Source organism: Octodon degus, unplaced genomic scaffold (genome assembly GCF_000260255.1).
Source record: "Octodon degus isolate 3935 unplaced genomic scaffold, OctDeg1.0 scaffold00053, whole genome shotgun sequence".
In the NCBI taxonomy this organism is placed as follows: Eukaryota; Metazoa; Chordata; class Mammalia; order Rodentia; family Octodontidae; genus Octodon; species Octodon degus.
This window is the reverse complement of record NW_004524629.1, coordinates 13,051,386-13,068,871: the sequence shown is the minus strand read 5'-3', so window position 1 is coordinate 13,068,871 and position 17,486 is coordinate 13,051,386. Positions and strand designations below refer to the sequence as shown.

Below are 17,486 nucleotides of genomic sequence, written 5' to 3'. Positions count from 1 at the left end.
TTTTTTTTTCTTCATCAATGTCCTCTTTTGAAGCAGTTATTAATTTTTTTACTGCAGTGTTTTTTTCAGGTTGGGTTTCCTCCCTGTGTTTCTGTAGTTGCTTCTTTACTTCAGATGCTATGAGTTCTGAGAATTTTTTTCTTTTCAGAAAAGAATTGCGCTCTGAGTTCCTCTATAACTTTCTGCTGTTACTTATTTACTGTGCTAATAATTCATGCATTTGAGCTGAGCTAGTGTCCTCTGCGCTTGTTCTGGGTGGGCATTGGGTTTCCTCCATACGTTTCTGCAATTGATTCTTTACTGCAGATGTTATTAATTCAGGGATTTCTTTTTTTTATTTCCAATCCTAGTTCCTCTCTACCTTTCTGCAGCTGTTTCTTTATTTTGGAAGCCATTGATTCTTTGCTTTCAGCTGTGTGATTCACAGTTTGTGCTGTGTTAGTGTCCTCTGCACTTGTTATGGGTGGGCTTGGGTTCTGAGATAGCATTTTGTTCCTTCTCGTCATTTTGTATAGCACTGTCTTCTGAATTTTGTTGTAGATCTTCGTTGCAGTTATAACCTTAGCACAGGTGCAGATCTGCAAAGTTTGGATTTATCCAGCTGTGCCTGGCTTGGTCTGGCTGCTCTGCTCAGCTCCTTCCTGCTGCTGCTCTTGGAGGTGAACCTGTTGTCCCCCTCTGGCAAGATGTTCTGCTCCTGGACTAGTTGGGTGGTTCTATCCTCTACACACTCTAGGGATTGCAGCTGCAGGGTTTCACCCCAGGCCTGTATGCTAGGCCTGAGCTGAGCCTGAAGGGGTCAAGGTGGAGTAGGAGAAAGAGATAGCTCTACCACACACTCACTGGGCCTAGGCTAGAACTGGGTATGGGGTTTCCCGGAATGCGCCAGAAATTCCTACTCGGCGGGCGAGGTCGGGGAGGTGCTGCGGAGTGGTTGGGGTCGTCCCAAGGGGGTGGAAGAGGGTTTCACCCACACTGCACCTGGGCTGGGACCAGTAGTAGGTCCCCCTGGAGCCCTGTAGCAGGAAGGTCTCCCACATACTCACAGGGCCTGGGCTAGGATTGGGTCTGGTGGTTCCTGGAACGCGGCAGAAATTCCTACTGGGGAGCGTGGGGTTGGAGGTGCTGCGGAGTGGTGGGGGGCATCCCAAGAGGGTTGAAGAGGGTCTTACCCATTCTGCGCCTGGGCTGTGTGCAGTAGTAGGTCCCAGGGCGCAGGGTAGTGGGAAGCTCTCCCACACACTCACCGGGCCTGGGCTAGGACTGAGTGATCTTACTTCTGATTTCTGTAATTTTTGTTTTCATCTTTTAAGTCTCTATTTCTTTTCTAGTCCCTACTGTTTCCTCCCTTTTTCTTGCTGTAGGTTTAGTTTTTTCTTCTCCCCACTCTCACCCAGTAGCTTGGATTACAAGGCATGTGCAATTGAGTTCTGTTAAATGAAGATTGTTGGTTTGATATTTCTCTTTTTTATGCCATTTGTTAAAGGATCTTAAAATTCCATAGCTGACATTACAAGTGTGTACCTCCAAACCCTGTTAAAGTTGTTGATTTGAGATTTTTCTTCGTTTTATATCATTTGTCAATGGTTAAGTTTCTTAACAAGTTAAATGTTTTTTATATCAGTGAGGATATGTATGATACGGAGGTTGTTACCGTATAGTTCAGGGAGGTTGCATGTATTTGTCACATGTTCAAGCAAGGACTAGTAAATTAGAGTTTTCTGTCATTGCTCCCCAAAAGGCACAATCTTGGTCATATATGGTTTCCCCGTCTGCTAGATATGATTGTGACCACTTTTTCAAGTGTGTCTTCCTGGAGTTGTTGGGTAATAGAGCTTATTATTCAATCAGTGTTTGATCAAAGACCATGTGCCAGTAATGCTTCTTTACAGTGTTGATGTATCTGTGTGCAAGCAGAGTAATTCTTTGAAGTCTGTTCCACTTCCTGCTCATATTCCCCAAGGAGATACAAGCTTACACATGTACACATCCTTGCCATCTCCAAAGATGACTGAGATTCCAAACAGACCTCTGTTTGGATTTTTCCTTGATTCTCTCTGAAAAGCTTCCAGTGGCCTTGCTTTTTGCTAGGATTATATACCTACCAACCTCCTCTCAATTATTCTCCAAAAAATCTTCATTTTTAAAAAAAGATGTCTGTAAGTATAAAGTCCTGTCAATTCTATTGTAGATAATGTTAGTGTCCTTACAGTTTGTGGTCCGCTTTCCCTCTGGATAGCACTTTCGTTCTATTTTAGTAGAAGTGGGGATAAAGACCTATTTTTTTCTCACAGCAACACCCTCACTTTATAAGTGGGCAGTAGGGAATAAACAGGGCTACCCCTCATCTTCACAGTTCACTTCTGCTGTCATGGGAGCTTTGTGCTTTAAGACATTTGGTATTGAGACAATTAGGGCCTTAGCCCACTGTGTATAGAGTTAGATATGCCTCTGTCTTATTAAAAGTGGAAGTTATACACCTACAACTCCTTTTCCCTAATAGTAATATAGCTGCATGAGTTATTTTGGATTTTTAAATTTTCCATAAGAGAGTTCTTCCCTATTTGTTATATCAATTTGTAGACTTATGTGCATTAATTTTATCAAATTCTTCTCATCCTTTAGTAGCTCTTAAGCCAGCTCTTATATACTTTAATGTATTCCATTAATGTGAACTTTTGATTTGTTTTTACTATTTTGTACCACTGTAAGATATAGTATGTAGATTATTTTTAATTCCTTGCTCTTCACAAATCTTCAGTTATCTTTTGCATACACGTGCACATAGTCATTTCATAAATTTAATTCATTGTGATGACATTGAGTTAGGTGTCTGAGTCTATTCACTTTTGAGTATGTTAACCTGTTGCCTTCTTATGAAGATGCTTAAACTTGGGCTTTCATCAGAATCATGATGTGCATATTGAACACTGATGCCTTCTTGTATTTAGTTTTCACAGATGCAATTTTCTTATTCTGTTTGGTAGGTGAAAAATTGTAGTTTATTGTGGTTTTACTACATTTATTTAATAATGAGTAAAGAGTGTACATCTTACTGTATTTTTGTTGTCCATTTGTGTGATCATCTGGTCATGGCCCTTTGTCATTTCTCTATTTCAGTATTGATGTTTCCTACTGGTTTCCATGAAGGCAGTGCTTAAAAAAAAAAAAAAAAAAAAAGAAAGAAAGAAAGAAAGATCAGGGCTTTTGTCATGTCAGTAAGAAAAAACTTTCGATAGTTTTGGTGTTATTTTGTTTTAAGATCTGACAGCGATAAACTTAGCCTTATTCATTGTATTTTTAGTGCTTCCCTCCTTTTTCCATTTGTCCGCCAACTTCCCAAGCAAAAAAGGTTTCCCTAACCCATTCACCTTTATTGTTACATTATTCCTTTTTCTTGACAATCTGCTAAATCTATCAAAGGAAAGAAAACTGTTTTGAAGTACTTTGCCAGCTAAAATTTCCTGACCCAAGTCAGAGGAGAATCTCGCTCCCTAGTGCTGTGTTAAATGTACCATTATAGTTAGATACATTGCTTCACATCCTTTAATGTTTTTAGAATGATAGATATGTCCTGGTTTTCTTTTAAAATTGCTGCCTTAAGCCATTGTGTTTCCTTGACCTCAGAAGTGAGGTAGGGCTAAGAGCATCAGTTATCCCTTATCATTGAATTGTTATGTGAGATCAAAAGTAGTTCATTAGTTAAATATTTTTGTGTATTCTTTTAGTGTAGCGTTCATAAAGCAAAGATGGTCACTGATTGAAGAATAGTGACAATACTGGTAACTAAAGAAAAGAAGTGATTGTGACACATACTCCTTAAATGATCCCTCCTGTAATTTTTTGGAAAATTTCTCAATAAGATCTACCGTTTGTAATAGAAGATTCTTTTAAAGAACTTGTAGTGACTTGCTAGCCAGTTTTGGAAGCTTAGTAACAAATCTTTGAGGTTGTACTTTCTCATTATGTTAGGGAACTAAGTGTTTTCAACACCAGCATCAAAAAAATCATACTCTTTATGTGTTGTATTTTGTTAACTTTTAAAATTTATGACTGATCCTGAGTTTTCCAAAATTCAGTTGGATAATATGAGACAGAGTGTATTAAGAAGGAAATATATTTCAGATGTTTCATAAAAATTGTAAGTGCTAAAATACTGAATCTTGGCCCTTCTTTCTTCTTGAAATACTAGTGTCCCCAGCTTCCTGAGATACTATTTGTAAGAACCTCCAAATAAAACATATTTTGAAATTATAGAAAGTTTAATTTTCTTGTATGTTATATTTCCTGGGATTGAGCACATTCCCCTTAGAGATTATTTCTATGGCTATTTAATTTACAGTAAAACATTTGTTAATTTTCTAATAAGTATTCGAACCCTCATGTCTCATAGTATAGAAAATTGATCCTACAGTAGATATCATTTTGTTACCCTTCCTTTGATTTGTTTTGTTAGATTTATGAATAAAATATGCTGTCTGAACAGCATATTTCATGAATACTTCAAATGACACCTGGCTTGTTCAAATTAGAGTAGAATTGTCTTTATTGATCTGTACACATTTCTGCTGCATGCTAAATTTGCATTATTTTTTACAGCAGCATCTCAAGTTGGTTTCTTTTCAGTTTTGTGTAGTTACACCTGCCATTTAATTTCCAAATGCATTACTCCAAATTTTGATCTTGAATTGTGTCTGGACTGTCATTCTGTACAATAAATGGATACTTTGATTCTAATGAAGGGCTTTATAAAATTCTTATTGTCTTCTATTTTAAGGCTTTTCCCCTATATTTGTGTCAATCTTAGGTGGTTTTGTTGAAATCAGGTTGTAAACTATCAGATTTGTTCCCTGGTTCATTTTAGTTAATTAGTAGAATCTGGTCCATCCTTCCTTCTTTTCCTGCCTGCCTCCCTGCCTGCCTGCCTCCCTCCCTCCTCCCTCTCTCTCTCCCTCCCTCCCTCCCTTGGCTTTATTCCCTCATTCCCTTCTTCCCCTTCCTTCCTCGATTCTCTCTTCCCTTACCATACCAGCCATTGCTCCTTACTGCATTACATGGTTTGCCTCACCATTGCACTTATTAACTTAGGAGATAAAATAAATTTTATGAAATAAATTGTAATACAGTGCTACTCACATCTCCAGGTTGTTCATAAATTTATTATGATTAACCTTATGAAGTGGTTTATTAAGGCCACCTTGAAATTAAATAGTAGTTTACAAAAAATAGCTTTGACATCTGTGCTGACACATTCCTTAAATTGTATTTAAACAAGTCAGATATCCCTTATAGGCAATGCTTTGGACTTGTAATGTTTTACATTCCTGGAGAAGATACTCAGTTGTAAGCATGAAATTTATTTAAATTTTATATATAAAACTTGATAATTTTATGTAAGTTTTTAGTGTACTGTGTTTTCCTTTTGGTTTTAATTTGTTTTTGAGATAGAGATTCATTGTGTTACCCAGGTAGGCCTCAGACTCCTGGGTGTAAGTGAGCCTTCTGCCTCACATTCTCTAATACCATGGACAAAAAATACCATCACTCTTGATTTTCATCTATCTTTTGATTGTGTTACTTATCATACAAAGTTTGGTCTAGAATTTTCTAGTTATGATGTTATATTGGAAATTTTTTGTCTGCTTCTCTTTGAATTATGAACTCCCAGTTTTCCCTTTATTTATTTATTTAAAAAAATTTTTTTTTGCACAGCTGGGGATTGAACTCAGGAACTTGCACTTGCCAGGCAAGCACTTTATTTTACTGAGCTATCTCCCCAGCCCTGTAGTTCTCCCTTTTATGACCAGAGAATTTGTTTGAGCAAATTAACTACTTCCTGTTTCTTCCTTACTTTCCTTGTGGTCATTCTTGAACCCAAAATAACTAAAAAAGCAGAATAAAATTATTTTTATTTTTGTGTATAAGCAATGTAATATAATGTTTGCTTAAGAAAAGAGCTTGATCAATTTATCTCTTAACTACAAAAGTGATGGAAGAGTTTATGGAAATGAATGCTCCAGGTGAAGATAAGTACCTTTTGTGACGCAAGCAAGGTTCTTAGGTGGAGGTTATGGGCAAAGAAAGGGGTGTTAGTGGAGAATAGAAGGGAAGTACTATTCTGGAAAGTGAGTAAGTTAGGCAAATGTATAGTTTATTGGTGGGCCAATCAAATTTCTTGATGACTTTAAACAGGCCAGTCAGCACATTTTGGGTTTCTTTATAGACATTTCCAACTTTTTGTTTTCAGACCTGTACTGTACAAAAAGCTGAATTTCACCAGAGTTCTACAAAGACCACGAGCCTGTTAAAGTGTAATTTTGGTTTTGTAGACCAGTCACAACTCTTGCCATTGCAGCCCCAAAGCACCCATTGTGCCTTAGTTACTTTCTGTTGCTGGTACAAAAATACCTGACACTCACAAGTTAAAGGAGGAATGGTTTATTTCAGCTCACAGTTCATAGAGGTTTCTGTACAATCAGTTGGCTCCAGGGGATGGCTGAGGGACCTCACACGGGAGAAACAGTTCACATGTAACAGGCAGACAACAACAAGCATTGAAATAGCAAGCCTGCGTTCTTTCAGTCCGTTCATATTCCATTAAAATCTGCCAGTCTGTTGATTGGTGCCATGCATACCCTTAGTCCCATTTTTACACCCTTAATCCACACTGACTGGCACACCCTAACCCAGCTACCTTTGAAATTCCCACCTATGACCACATGAGGGGGGGACATGTAGATATAAGCTGTAGCAGACAGATAATTTTTTTTGTTTTATTTTTTTCCCATAATTTTATTGAGAAACAAATAACAATGAGACAGTTTCAAACCAAACTGGTAGGATAGTTTCAATAATTAACACATTGCATACATTCTTCCTAGTGGTTAATTGCTGTACAAGATGCGGACATGATATCCTATTTACAAACACTATTAGAACAAATCCTTCTATTCATTAAGAGAATGTAACTATATATCTATCCTAACCACTTTGAATACACAGATACAAAGTGGGCATTCATCTGTATCCCTTTTTTTTTGTTAAGTTCCGTTATTTGAATATTATAGGTGTGTTAACTCAGCAAAATATCTAAAAGAGTCCAGTAGCCTATAATAGTATTGGGTCTTCCACTTCACTGGCAATGTCATAAATTGTTGACCTGAGTCCTCTACAGCTCAACATAACAGCATGGCTTTACTTCTTATACTTCATTTTTATACTTTTCTGCTGGATGGTTAAGACCAAGGTAAAGCAGAACCTATGCAACAAGAGTTGTAGCTTTTGGGGCAGACAGATAATATTAACTGAATGGACATAGCTGTGTTCCATTAAAATTTTATTAAAAAATAAAACAGCAAGCTACTGTTGTTCTTTGGTTACCCCATTGTTAAGACTGATGAACATAAACATCAAATTTAAGTACACTGTAGAAGGGAGAAATGGAAGTGAGAGATAGTATCACTGAAAGGTCAGTGTCCTGATCTTTCACCAAACTGTTTAGTGAACTATGTTACCCTCCTTGACCTTATATCTTTGAGTATAGTTTTCTCTTTACCTAAAGTACTACTTTTGCCCAGCATGGTGACGTATACCTATAATCTCACCACTCAGAAGCCTGAGATAGGAGAATTGCCACAAGTTCAAGGCTACTTGATTGCCTAGCATAGGCTACTTGGTGAGTTCAGAGCCAGCCTGAGCTATCCCTTGTCTGAATGAAGAGTGAGTGAGGGAGTCTAGCTTCTCTAATACTTAATTCAGATGTCTCATATCTGCATCCTACTTTGTGGAATGGAGCTATGTGAAATGCTCAGTAAATTACTGAAAATGGAAACTTCACTTCAGTTTGTTAGATAATATGATTTGAAATTATGAGAGCATGAAAATTCATTTCACTATAGATTTTCCCACTCAAGAGCCAGTTGTACCTCTCAACTTTGTTTTCTTCTTCGGCCTACCTGGCTGATACTAATTTACATGAACAGGGTTGAAGGGAGTTATTCTGTTCTTCCTTCCGATTTGGTTAGAGTTTCTTTCTTTTTCTTATTTGCTTGCTCATAATAGATATTTTAAATATATGACCTCTTAACAAGTTTGTGATTATGCTATTTCAGTTTTATAAGATAGTCTTTTTGTTTCAGTTAGTCATAGAATACATGTGGTTCTACCAATTACAGATTATTGGTAACCATATAATCTTTTTTGTGAAGATCAGACATTTTGAAGACTTTCTAATCCAACTTTTCCTATTATAATTGAATAAATCAAAGCCTAAAGAGAGTAACTTGCATGCACCAGTTGGGCACAGAGCTGAGGCTAAAAATCTTTTTTCTCAGTTCCCAAGTTGATACTGTCCTTACTGCTGTGCTGCCTTTAAATATGATTGGTAACCTTAACAGTATTGAAATGGCTGTGTTTTTAACATAGAAAATTACTATTAGTAAGATATTTTATACTTGTTTTACTGTTGCATTTATTTTCCAAAGTAATTTTTATGTAATTAAAATGAAATATTTTCATTATGTAGATGCATGATGGAAAATTTACTCTAAGAAATACTTAAATATCATTTCCTAATCTATTTCTGTTTTTGAATAAACTCTTTCAGAAAGATGAGGTCTACCTTAATCTGGTGCTGGACTATGTTCCAGAAACAGTGTACAGAGTTGCCAGACACTATAGTCGAGCCAAACAGACGCTCCCTGTGATCTATGTCAAGGTATGTAAAAATGAAGCAATTTCCCATTTTAGAAATATGTATCATGAGAGAGAATATTGCATTTAATAGTTAGAGAAATAACTGCAAAGTAAGTAGAAATTTCTCTTAAATTCTTTTGCATAGTGTTAAGATGTGAAGTTATTAGTCATATTAAAGATACTCAGATACATTGAGGTGAACTTTTTCACAGATAGTTATGGATCTTAATTCTGCCAGCCCTGTACCTTTATAGTTAGTTTCTGGTATCTTTATTGTGTTGCTAACCAAAAAGAGAACATCATATAAACTCACATAAAGTTACATAGTTACAAACATGCAATTATGTAAAGTTTCATTGGCATTTGTAGATATATTCATTGCATCTGTTACAGAAATTTAAACTTTGGCAGCTTTAAGCATATAGAATTACTATTTAGTTTATGGTGTCTAATATTAGTGTCATCTTATTTGATAGAACTCATGACGAAGTAGGTGGGAGTAGCATAACTGTCATTAAAGTGGAAGGCATTCCACATGCCACATCAGCTCCACCCCTGGGGCTTGCTGAGCTGGTGACTGAGTCCCAGTGTGGTGGCACACAGGTTGAGGAGGCTGAAAAAGACGAGGTACACTATGAGTCCGAGCTGTGTAGTGAGACTCACACATAAAAAAGTGGTAGACATTTAGAAATGTTTGACTGTCACACTGTGAAAATTAGGAGTTAAGTTTGAAAATTCAGATATCTAAATGTTCAGATTTACCCTCTATAGAAGTTACTCTAGAAAATAAAGTGATATCACTCAGTGTTTTATGGTTCAAGTTTTGAAATTTTTCTTGTCGTAATTTTAAACTTCATAATAAAATGAATACCAGAGCAGGAACATGAATAGTAAAAGTTCTTTTAGAACTTTTGGTAGCTAGGTTATTTTGGCAAGTAGATTAGGACTCTTATTGAATTAAATAGTAGGGATTAAAAACTGATTCTGGTATTATGGTGTTTGGGGTTATCAAAATTTGGTTGATATTGTAATTAAATTAATAGCAGTAAGACTAGAAGAGATGCAGGGTTTTTTGTGTTTTGCTATAGCTTTTATTCTGGTTTTAGAATATCAAATCTTATTCTAGATAACTGGCATAGTATTATATCCCTTGAAACTCCCTAAACCTAGAGAAATCCTTGAGCTCTTTGTTTAGAAGGATGCTAGTTTGGATCTGCTTATACTGTAGCTTTTATTATTGCCAGTGTTTATGAAAAGCCCTAAATTTGGTTCCTGAAGAACTAGTTTTGAGGCCCAACATTTCTACTTACGTTCTTTTAGAAAAGCTGTAATCCTTTCTCTTCTTAGGTTCCATTGTGGTAATATTTGACTTCTTTTCTATCTAAAATATAGCATTATTGACCTGTAAAATGAACTTAATATGCAAGAACATCTGAGGGCTTTAAAACAGAATAGAAAGGTTTATTTTATCAAAAAGTGGCATATTGAGGACAAGGACATTCAAATATATATGGCGCTCATATTAACAGATATAAGTAAATGTTAATATTTGTTATAAAAGTAATTCAGAAGTTATAAATATCATTCTTAATTGGCTTAATTGGTAAAATCTTGGGGGGGAGAAAGGGTATAGTGGTTTCTATTTAATCTACTCTTCAAATTTAGTTAGCTCTTTCTGGATTAGTCTTTTATCTCTTTTCCCAATGTCAGATGATTTTCTGTTCAAATATTTGCTTTTAAAGGATTGTCACTCTAAACATTTGGTTTTATTGTTTTCAGACATTTATAAAAGCACAGAAAATACAATAACAAACTCATGTACCCATCATACAACTTAAATGATCAATTCATAGCCATTTTTGTCTCTGTGCTAACCTCATTTCCTTTTCTATTCTGAAGCCAATTACAGATACTGTTTTCTATGTTTATATAGGAGATAGAGCCCTTCTTTTAAAAAGTATAATATTATACAGATAAGTAGTATTTTTTAAGCTTTATTAAATATCAGTTTATAGTTTCTTTTTTTTTTAAACTTGGCATCCAATTAAGTTTTTGTATACTATGTATCATTGTTGTGCTTTTAGTGTTTCTTTTTAAATCTGTAGATTCTTTTCTCCTTCTATACTTGTTGTTAAAGCAAGTAAGTTATTTGACATGTCATTTCTTGGTTTGGATTTTGCTGGTTTAGATTTTGATAGAGGTGTTAACATATTCCTCTGTGTTTCCTAAAAATAAGTGATTAAATACTTAGTAATTAAGTACATTTTTGATTGGAGTCAAAATTACTTCTTAAGTAGTAATGGGTGTTTTCCTAAGGAAGAATGTAATGCCCTTTTCTTTTTGTGACATTAGTGGCCAAAGATGACTATTACTTAAGTTCATTACTTCATATAACCCATAATACTTCAGTATTACTCCTTTGCAACTTACCAAGCAGACAGTTTCCATGAAGTGAGAAACTTTCCTGTGTTACTAATTTGTACTCTTAAGATAAAAGTTATATAAAGGACCAGATACTTGATCCATTCATTTTATTTATCAAAATTCATAATTAGTTCCACAACATTTTTATAAGTAACCAATCAGGAGTTTTCTTGTTTATTTAAGGTATCTTACATGAGTCTGTCTGTCTGTCTGTCTTTCTTTCTTTCTTTCTTTCTTTCTTTCTTTTTTTCTTTTTTTTTTTTTTTATGATACTGGGGATTGAACTCAGGACCCTGTGCTTGCCAGGCAGGCGCTTATTCTACTGAGCTATCTCTCCGGCCGTACATGAGTCTTAATATTAATTCAGTGTTTCAGGTTCATATTAAACGTTTTTTCCTCTGACTTGGAATCAGTCTTTTCTTTAAGGAGACCTTGTTCTTTTAGTGAGAAATGGTATTAAGAGCTCTTTCTGCCATCTTTCCGTGCCGCCATAATGGTGCACATGAATGTCCTGCCTGATGCTCTCAAGAGCATCAACAGTGCCGAAAAGAGAGGCAACACCAGGTCCTCATTAGGCCGTGCTCCAAAGTCATTGTCCAGTTTCTAACTGTGATGATGAAGCATGGTTACATTGGCGAATTTGAAATCATGGATGATCACAGGGCTGGAAAAATTGTTGTCAACCTCACAGGCAGGTTAAACAAGTGTGGTGTGATCAGCCCCAGGTTTGATGTACAGCTGAAAGATCTGGAAAAATGGCAGAATAACCTGCTCCCATCTCATCAGTTTGGTTTCATTGTATTGACGACCTCAGCGGGCATCATGGATCATGAGGAAGTGCGATGAAAACACACAGGAGGAAAGATCCTGGGATCTTTTTCTAAGGATGTAAAATATACAAATAAAATGCCTCAGTGGACAAAAAAATAAAAAAGAAAAGAAATGGTTTTAAGAGACTGAGTCTCAATTCTGGAAGTACTGATTGCTGCAGAATATTATTTGTAAGTCTTGTTAGTAAACAGTTGGAAAGTAATGTGGGTAATGTGTTCAAGAGTATTTGTTTACCCCTAGAGATAACATACTTCCAGTTGAAATTGAGGTGATTTTTTTTTAATCGTAATAATTTTGTATTTGCTTTTATTTACACTGAAAATTCCATTTCTTGAAGACTCCACTATAATTATTCATTCTATCCAACACTTGCCATAGATTGGAGTAGTAGTCCTAGCACTACCTCCTCCAGCTGAAAGTAATTTCTTTTTCTAACTCTTTATCTTCCATTAGTTCTATTTGGAATGAATAGTCAAGTTTTCTGTTTAAAGCAACATCAGATAATAACCCTTTTGTGTGATTATACCCTGTTATGTTTTGTTTCCTTTTACCTTTAATACCATTATTTTTTTTTTATTTTTATTTATTTGAGAGAGAGAGAGAGAGAGAGAGAGAGAGAGAGAGAGAGAGAGTGTGGTGTGTGTGTGTGGCCAGCTCAGCCCACCAGGGGGCGGGGCTGGCTGGCATGTGGTGCTGGGGGATTGAACCGCGGTCCCTGATGCCTTGCCAAGCTTGTTCTAAGTAGGTGCCTTAGACCACTGAGCCATCTCTCCAGCCCAATACCATTATTTTTAAATATTTTAAGTTTTACTTTTAAATTAATCTATTTGCATACATCCAAAGTAAAGTTTAGAAAACAGAATCTTTTGAAAGAAGCTTAACTTTTATGTGGGTTTATCTGTTCCTTTCTTCCACCAGTTAAATATTTAAAATTTTAAAGTTTATTGTATTTTATTTTTTATCCTAAAGTTTTTTTTTTAAATAGCAAATGTGTGACTTTTATTCACTACCTACACTTCTTCAGCTTTTAATTAAAATATATTCTGTACGTTACTCTTGTGTGTGTGTGTGCCTTTTTTGTAGTTATGTATTACTCTCGTAATTGTATCCTAATTTATTCAGTAATAACCTATTAACACATCTATTCTTTTTTCCTTTCAGATCCCACTGTCCCACTCCTTTATTACAAATACTGAACTATTTGTAGTGCTGTGGTGAATAGTCTTGTGTACATGTCTGTTGTATTTTCACCAGCATTTAACTAGTTGAACTAAATTTCTGGCATCATGTGTCTATTTCTTTCTCTGTCTCTTTGGTTTCTTTTTTACTATTATATGTACTGAAATTGGCATAAACAGAGATCTACCATATATTCCCTCACCCCTTGTGGGAAAATGGATGATTCTTTTATAAAACCACAGTCACAGGTATTGACTGTGAAAATGATTCTTTGAAGACACTAATGTTTTATGTTTACGGGTCTGGAGAGATAGAAACACTGTAATTAATGAATTTATGAATGATCTCCTTATTCAGTCTATATAATTTTATTGCAATTCTGTTATGCTATATGAAAAACTTTAGGCTGTGAAATGAAGATAAAAGTAATAAATACGTAGAATTGTTGCCTTTATGGACCTCAGAATCTAGTCTAATAAAGACTTGTGTGACATATAAGTTACTAACATGGCAGCTGCATTTCTTTGTGAGCATTTGCCTTGCACTTTTTTTTTTTTGCAGGGAATTGAATATACTCTGTGGCCATATACAGAATGTCTTTCTTCACTCCTTTTATACCAGCACCTATTTTATATTTGATAATAAAGTAGAAATTAAAAATGTTTCAAATACTGTTGGTTTTTTTTGATGAGTATCCTTCAGAACTAAGTGGGTTTTAAAATGCAGCTCTAAAACAGATGACTAACAAATCATGGTATTATTACAAACTTAAGTTTTTATATTTTTAATAACTAGTGTGTTGCCATGTTTCTCGGGCTGACCTTGACCTCCTGAACCCAAGTGGCCCTCCAGTTTCTACTCTCTTGTGGGTAGAACTACAGGCATGTATCATTGTACCTGCCTTAGACTTTCTTTAGATTAAGAAATTCCCAGTACAAAGTCTGAATACATTAAGAGCTAGATTCATTTTTTTGTTGTTGTTTTAGAGAATAAAATTATCATTCTTTCTTTGTGTGGTCGACTCAGCCCACCCTGGGGGTGGGGCTGGCGTGGCACATGTTCCCTGTGTGTTTGCCTACACAGGTGCTTTAGGCTGCTGAGCTATCTCAGCAGCTCCATAAAGTTGTTATTCTCTTGTTTTTAACAGCTGTTGTGGCACAAAGAGAACATTGGATTTGAGTTAGATTTATAACTTTTTGAACTGTGCTCCTTAAACATTACTTTCCTTACTTACAAAATAAAAGTGAGACTAAGTGTGTGTCTCATAGAGTGATTGCAAGGATTAAACAAATAGAGGTGTACTTGCTTTGGTAGTTAATGCATGTTAGCTCTATCATATTAAGGTGTGTTGACTATGTTTGAATTGACTTTTTTTTTTTTTTTTGGTGACAGATAGTGAAAGTAGGGCCTTGTGTGTGCCTGGCAGGCATGCAGCCAGAGTACACGCCTGGCCCACATTTGAGCTTCAGAGCATGTCGTTGTGATTATGTAGTTGTCTAGCTACTTATTTTAATTCTGTACCATCATTTACTAGAATAAAAGTAAGGCAGAATAAAGAAACCGTAATTAGAGGAGTCATACCTATACCACTGCAGACTATTACACATGTGATATTGGCCTAGTTGTCTAATCTCTTCCTGCCTCAGTTGTTATTATTTATTTATTTGTGTATCTAGCACAGGGTCTACAAGGTCTCACTACACAGATCAGACTCCTAGTGATCCTCCTATTTGCCTCCCAAGCACTGGGATTATAGGCCTGTGCCACCTCGCCATCTCGGTCGCTGTCTCAGAGTGCCCTGGGGACAGGGCCAGCAGGGCACACTTGGGTTCCAAGCTGGGCCCCTGCATCTGCCTAAGCAGGCACTTTATTCCTGTGAGCTGTCTGGTCAGCCCTAGTTATTTTATATTTAAAATAGTAATAAAAATAGCATACTACTACTTTATGAAGTCATGATGAAGTTTAAGTGAAACAGTATATGTAAAGCCCATAGAGCTTTATGATACATGGTACACAGCAAGCTATTTTTCTTATTCTTGCTATCTTTCTAGATTAGAAAAGGCTTTCAGCCTTCTTAGAAATATACTTTAATATTATAAAATTATGTGTGTATAAATAATTATAATTCTTGACTTTTCAAAAAATATGAGACCAGGGATAGAGTAATCTTTCAGATGAAAGAATACAGTCTTTTGTTTTCCTTTGCTTTGCTTTGTTTTTGGTGTAGGGTCTCACTGCACAGCTCAAACTCTAGTGATCCTCCTGTTTTCAGCCTCACCAGCACTGGGATTACAGGTGTGCACCACCACACCCAGATTTATTGGCTGGCTCAGTGCATGGGGGTGGGGAGTGAGGCAGTGTGGCATGTGGTGCTAGAGATTGAACCCTGGTCCCTGTGATTGCCTAAGCAGGTGCTTAGTCCGCTGAGGTATCTTGCCAGCTCTTAAGGATACAGTTCTTCAAAAGATAATGAAATTAACTTTGCCAGACCTTAAGAATACAGTTTCTAAAAAAAAAGAATATAGTTTCTGAGGGAAACTATGGGGCCAGATGGGGCCAAGGATTTGATCCCCCGGCCTGCCCTGCCAGCCCTGACCCCAGGGCATGCTGAGACAGCAATTGAGACTAGGCATGGTGTCGCACGCCTCTAATCCCAAGTTTTGGGAAGCTATAAACAGGCAGATCACATGAGTCTGATCTGCTAGTGAGACCCTGAACACCCTGACACCCTTGCCTAAAAATTAAAAAAAAAAAAAAAAAAAAAGAGATTATAGTTTCTAAAAAAATGCTAAAATTCATTTAGGGCCAGCTTTCACTAATTTTGCAGACATAGGCATTAAATGTCTTTATACCATCAGTAAAATCTTTTAGTAGATACCTATCAACTCTGTTACTTTCAGAAGCTTATTTCTTAGTGAAAATGAATAAACTTACACTGTAAAGTTTAGGACAGGTATATCCAACCCATACCCCTAGGACATACAACCCCACGAGATCATAAACTGGCACCATTTTGTTGTTTTTAGAGACTTTAATGACTCAATTCTGCAGTACTTCACAGGCTGCATAAGTAACAGTGGAACTCTGTGTAGGGGAAACTACAGTGAGTGCTACCTCCACCATCTGCACCCATCACATATGGGCCAAAACCTATCTTTATCAGATGTAAACATGTGTTTGTGCCATGTAGCAAATATAGTGCAGTGATTACCAGTAATATTTTAAATTGCCTGTACATGTTTTGTGCCTGTGAAGACAAACATTAGTTGTTACTAAGCATGACAATTCCTCTTCCCTCCATGTGGCCCAGACCTATCTAAAGGTTAGATGCTCGTGCCTTAAAACTTGGAGATTGAGTCTGTGAATTGTGATACAGAATTCCAAAGTTTTAACTCAAATTTTAATGATAGAATACAGATTTAAATGAAGATCTTGCATATATCTTTTATGCTATGCTTCATTAAAGGCACACTGCCATTTTTTCATCTTGCTGCTGAAGGCAGGTAGATTTCATGTTGGCTTTAATTAACACCCAATTTTTTTTTTTTAAATGTATTTAGTAAAGGGTCTACAGAGTCTCATTACACACTTTGGACTTGTAGTGAGTCTCCTCTGTTTTCAGCCTCTCAAGTGCTGGTATTACAGGCGTGTTGTACCGCGCCCAGTCGCAATTAACCCAACTTTTAACAATGGTCTCTAGACATAGTACTGTATATCAGTGTTGCATTTGACCTTTAACTCTTTTTGTTGTATTTCTACCAAAGCACTAGTATCTATACTTTCAATTATTTCAAAAATTATTTTTGTAGTTTTAATCCTGGGGTAGAGGTCAGAAGGCGAATAGTCAAAAAAATTCAAAAGTGAAAACACCAGCCATGGAAAATCTAGGTATACTTGTGTCTTTTTTAGTAATAAAATAGAAAAAAAATCTATGGGCATGTAAGTAGGCATCTTTTGGTTTTGTTTGGTTGGCTAATTTTGTATGTTTCCTTGTTTGTTTTTAATGGTGCTGGAGATTGAATCAAAGGGTTTCACATATGCTGTACAAGTGCTAAGCTACGTCCCCAGTCCTCCTTTTCTCTTTTCTTTTTTTGTATTTTTAGGGAAGGGTGTTCAGGGTCTCACTACTAGATCAGACTTGTTGTGATTCCCCCTGTTTACAGCCTTCCAAGAGCTGGGATTACAGGCGCATGCCACCACACTCAGTCTCATTTGCCATCTCAGTGGGTCCCGGGAGCAGGGCCAGCACAGCAGGCCTTGGGATTGAACCTCCAGCCCCTGAGCCTGCTTGCAGGCATTTTAATACACTGAGCTGTTTGGCCAGTCCTCCCCTCCCCTCCCCTCCCCTCCCCTCCCCT

At 36.5% G+C, this 17,486-nt stretch overlaps 1 protein-coding gene across 2 annotated transcripts in view; it reads left to right on the top strand.

The window, feature by feature from the left end:
* Positions 1 to 17,486, top strand: part of Gsk3b (glycogen synthase kinase 3 beta) — a 224,180-nt gene that overhangs the window by 130,951 nt on the left and 75,743 nt on the right. For both annotated transcript variants that reach the window (XM_004633333.2, XM_004633332.2), the window contains exon 4: positions 8,606 to 8,716. In XM_004633333.2, the coding sequence (XP_004633390.1) occupies positions 8,606 to 8,716 (111 nt within the window). The remainder of the gene's footprint in view (positions 1 to 8,605; positions 8,717 to 17,486) is intronic.